We start from the raw sequence: 4,499 nt of genomic DNA, 5'->3' as shown, positions 1-4,499 counted from the left end.
TCAAGGAGTAAATCTCGCAAGAAGTTGTTAAACTGCATTAGGCTGAAATTTACACACAGGCACAGAAGTAAATCTAGGGTGTGGGTATTTCTGATCCTACAAGTCAGTCCACCAGTATGAGGCACATCTAACTCTCATTTGAAGCTGAAGCCCAGGACTTATTTTTTCTTGGAATGTGGCAGCTCTTTCTATTCTTTATTACTATTGGTCCAGAGTCTTTAAATCATGTGGGAGAGTCTGGTTGAGATTGTAATGCATGTTTGTGTACATATACTTCTAGTGTCCTCAAACAGCGAAAGAGACCTAAAGACATCAGTGCCAATTTCCTCTGTTGACAGGTCTCACATTAACAGAATAATTCCATTGATATCCTTCAATCAATCAATGCATTTATAGAGGGCGCTACTCACCCGAGAGGGTCTCAAGGTGCTGGGGAGGGGGGGTGGGTTACTGCTGCTCGAAAAGCCATGTATTGAGGCGCTTCCTGAAGGCAAGATAGTCCTGGGTAGGTCTTAGGTGTGCGGGGAGGGAGTTCCATGCTTTGGCTCCCAGGTAGGTGAAGGATTTTCCTCCTGCGGTGGTTCTGCGGATGGGTGGGACGGTGGCAAGGGCGAGGCTGGCTGAGTGAAGCTGACGGGTGGGTGTGTAGAACGAGAGGCAGCTGTTGAGGTATTTGGGGCCCATATTGTGGAGAGCTTTGTGTGCGTGGGTGAGGAGCCTGAAGGTGATTTCCTTGATATCCTAAAACACCATTATCCTACATTAATAGTCCTTGTCTTTTTCATGTTTGTTCTCCTAGATTGTAGCGATGGCAATGACAGACTGCTCAGGAAATACAACTGATGCTGCAAAATTCCTACTCATTGGACTGCAGGTTGTCCCACAGCTGAAGACCGTTCTTTTTGTCATATTCTTCATCTTTTACTTATTAACTGTTTCTGGAAATGTCCTCATCATTGTAACAGTTTACCTACAAGCCAACCTTCATTCTCCCATGTACCTCTTCCTTACGAACTTATCGCTGTTGGACGTCTGTGCAATATCCAATGTGATGCCCACCTTGCTGGGAGGTTTATTGACAAAAATTCATATTATTTCTTCCAGCAGTTGTTTGACACAGTATTTTTTATTTAGCTGGATAATAATTGCAGAGTGCTTCCTTCTCACAATCATGGCTTATGACAGATATGTGGCCATATGCTTTCCTTTACATTACACAGCACTCATGGACCAGAGGCACTGTATTCAGCTGGCTGCGGGATCCTGTGTGACCTCTTTTTTGGTGGTGGCATTTGTCCACTCTTTAGTGAGTATGTTACAGTTCTTTGGCATCAATACACTGGACCATTTCTTTTGTGACTTAGAACCTTTGCTGAAAGTCACCTGCTCTGATACTACCAGGATCAAGGTATTTGTTTACCTTCTCACTGCTGGAGTAGCATTAATACCCTTTGTATTCATCATAATATCTTATTTATATATTATCTTGGCAATTCTTAAAATTGCATCAAATGACGGGAGGAGAGCTGCCTTTTCCACATGTAGCTCCCACCTCGTGGTGGTCAGCATGTTCTTTGGCTCCCTGATAATTATGTATGAAGCTCCATCAATGGGCTTCTCTCTAAATTCAAATAAGGCGTTGTCGCTGCTATACACCGTGGGCACCCCAATGACTAATCCTATTATTTATGCTCTGAGAAATAAGGCTATCATGGAGGCCTCCATAAAGCTCTTAAGAAAACTGTTGTAGTTCGTACAAGTCTTGCTGAACACAGTGATTGCTGAAGTATGTATTAGTTGTTATGCTGTTTTCTGTTGTGCTGTATTGTAAAATGGCAAGGTATCTTGGCATAGGAAAGTGTGTTAAATTTATTTCACCCAAATCTTTGCTTCAAATAATGAGCCAAAACTGGTTGCTTAAACAAGTATGTGAGGGAGAGGAGATGTTCAACGAGAGAAACACAATGCACTGGGGTCTTAATCACAGTCCGGCACTCAGGACTACATTTGAGCAGATCCACTATTTTATTTTTGCTAAAGAATGGTGCCTTTATCTGGTTGTCTCTGTAGATTTCTATCCACAGTTGCTTAATTTTGCTTTTTTTAAGAACATTTCTGTGCAATGTTATTACCCTTCATCACTGTTAGAAAACCAAACTGGAGGTCTGTCGTTCTGCATCTTCATCCTTGAGATAATGTTGGGTGTCTTGTTTATAGCTCGTTTGAATCTTCGTGTCTCACATAAATGTGAATATATATATGCGTAAAATAAAGGAGCATGGCATCCCAAAGGTATTTTCAAATAATATCATGACAAGAGGGACAAGTGGCCTTGAGTATGTTTAGGCCCCTGCACTGACGTGGCTAAACTTTGCCTTTTTCCTTTGTGGACCTTGTCCCTCTCAAGCCAGACTCTTCTAGTATATACTGCTGCTGTCTCCTGGGTTATGCTATATTAGGTATTCTCCGCTCCCTCAGATACTGCTATGAAGGTGGGAGCCTGCAACATACACAAATATCTTATTAATCAAGCGTCCCTCTCCAACCTTCATTTTTGGTCAATCCAAGCCGTGGCTGTGAACCAACCGCTAATCATATTGTTTGTAGTGGTACGTACACTGGGAACATATGTCAAACCACAGCATTCATAGAGAGGCAGTGATTTGCTATTATACACACACAGTTATACCCCAACACCTGAATGGCTTTTGCCTTTCCATAATCCAACAGTTCATCTCTATGATTTTGCCTTAGCCGTCACACCATTTACCTGCAAAGAGTCTGTCACAGTCCAACAGGCTTCTTGGCCCTTTCCCAAGGTCTATTAGTTCAGCGTCTTCCTCAGAGGGAAGGAATGCTGATGCTGATGCTTCTACCAGAGCTCAATAAAGAAGTGACTTCTAACACTATCAGTCAAACCAAAATCCCAGTTTAAATGGATCATTGACATAATATCATGATAAGGAGTACTATTGTCAAAACTATCAGAAAAAAATACTTTTAACCAAAATATTGTTATTCTGTACTTATAATGGTAGGTACAAAAACATCAGAAAAACATAGCTTACAATAAAACTGTCCAAAAATAGGTAAAATATAAATTCTTTAATATATATATTTTAAAGTAGTAAATGTAAAACATAATTTTAATACAATGTAAGTTAATTATAATCCACAAATATTTAATAATATCTATATAAATATATACTTATACAAACATATATTTGTCTTGATATTTATACATGCATATATATATACATGTACATTGTACCAAATAAAAAATATATGCATTTTACATGATACTATTTTTTTTATTTTAAATGTATTAATATAAACTATTTACCTATTTTTATGCATACTAATAAATATGTAATTATTTTACTAGAAGAAAATAAAAATACAAAATCTAAATAACTATATTAATTAAAATACACAGAAAATGAAATGTTATAAACTAGAAAAGTCCAAAAGACACATTTACAAAAAATATCATAAACATTCAAATGTATTTTAAAATGAAAACAAATAATGTTGACTTAAAAAGCATATAAACAACTGATGCTATAAACCATTCAACCAATATTAATAAAATTACTGGAGTCTAAGAATATTAAATATGCATTTCCCATCTAGTTTATGCAACAGTAATGAAAGTGTTGGACTATGGAGCAGTAACATTTATTATTCCCACTCCAGTCTGTGCATCAGTAGGTAAAGTGTTGGATTTCAAGGGGTAAAATTTACTATTCCCACTCCAAACAGCAAAACAGTAAGAAAAGGGTTGGACTTTAGAGTGGTAACATTTACTATTCCCACAGCAAAACAGCACAACATAAGTAAATTGTCAAATTGCAAAGAGGTTAATTGTACTATTTCTACTTTAGTCTAAATAAGAGTAGGCAAAGCACTTCAAACTCAGAGATTCTGCTCAATATTTATTCACGACAGAGTTTTGGCAAACAAACCCTATACTTTTTGGCCCACATAGACCTTGTTCACTGAAAAATGATTTAGTCTCGCATCACTGTACATGTCTCTTCTTCTTCACCTAATTTCTGGTTTGACTTCCCTTTTCATGGGCGTTGTAGTCCATATTGTTTGTCATTCACAGATCCTTAGGCTCATATTTTTGGAACGGTAGCATCACCTTAGTGCCATTTATTTCAACACTAAAGCGCAGCTATCTTAACTCTATATTTATATTTTGAAGCTAGACCTGTCTAGCATCAAAATATTGGAGTTAGCATAATTTTTAGGAAGTGCCAACCCACCTTGCGTCACTGAGATGCAAGGTAGGCGTTCCCTTCTTAAAAATGATGCTAGCCCCCTGCGCCATATCTAACACCCGATGCAGAAACAACGCGCAACTAGGAGGCGGGCCTAAATAATGGCACGAAGTCGGCTTAGCGCCATTATTTAACACCTGGTCAGACCAGGGGCTAATAGTGTAGGTAGGCCCATTTCCATGGGGAAATACCATGGAATGGGCACAAAGATGA

General features: G+C 38.4%; 1 protein-coding gene across 1 annotated transcript; it reads left to right on the top strand.

The window, feature by feature from the left end:
• Positions 1-808: 808 nt before the first annotated feature.
• LOC138267286 (olfactory receptor 5A2-like) lies at positions 809-1,750 on the top strand. The gene has a single exon (XM_069216141.1). The coding sequence runs from the start codon at positions 809-811 to the stop codon at positions 1,748-1,750; it is 942 nt and encodes a 313-aa protein (XP_069072242.1).
• The last annotated feature ends 2,749 nt before the right edge of the window (positions 1,751-4,499 follow it).

The sequence above is a fragment of the Pleurodeles waltl genome, chromosome 12 (genome assembly GCF_031143425.1).
Source record: "Pleurodeles waltl isolate 20211129_DDA chromosome 12, aPleWal1.hap1.20221129, whole genome shotgun sequence".
NCBI classification, from domain to species: domain Eukaryota; kingdom Metazoa; phylum Chordata; class Amphibia; order Caudata; family Salamandridae; genus Pleurodeles; species Pleurodeles waltl.
This window is presented reverse-complemented; position numbering and strand designations above follow the sequence as displayed.

Bases quoted from the DNA above. Each gene is read 5' to 3' on its own strand.
- LOC138267286 (XM_069216141.1), top strand. From the start codon at position 809: ATGGCAATGACAGACTGCTCAGGAAATACAACTGATGCTGCAAAATTC.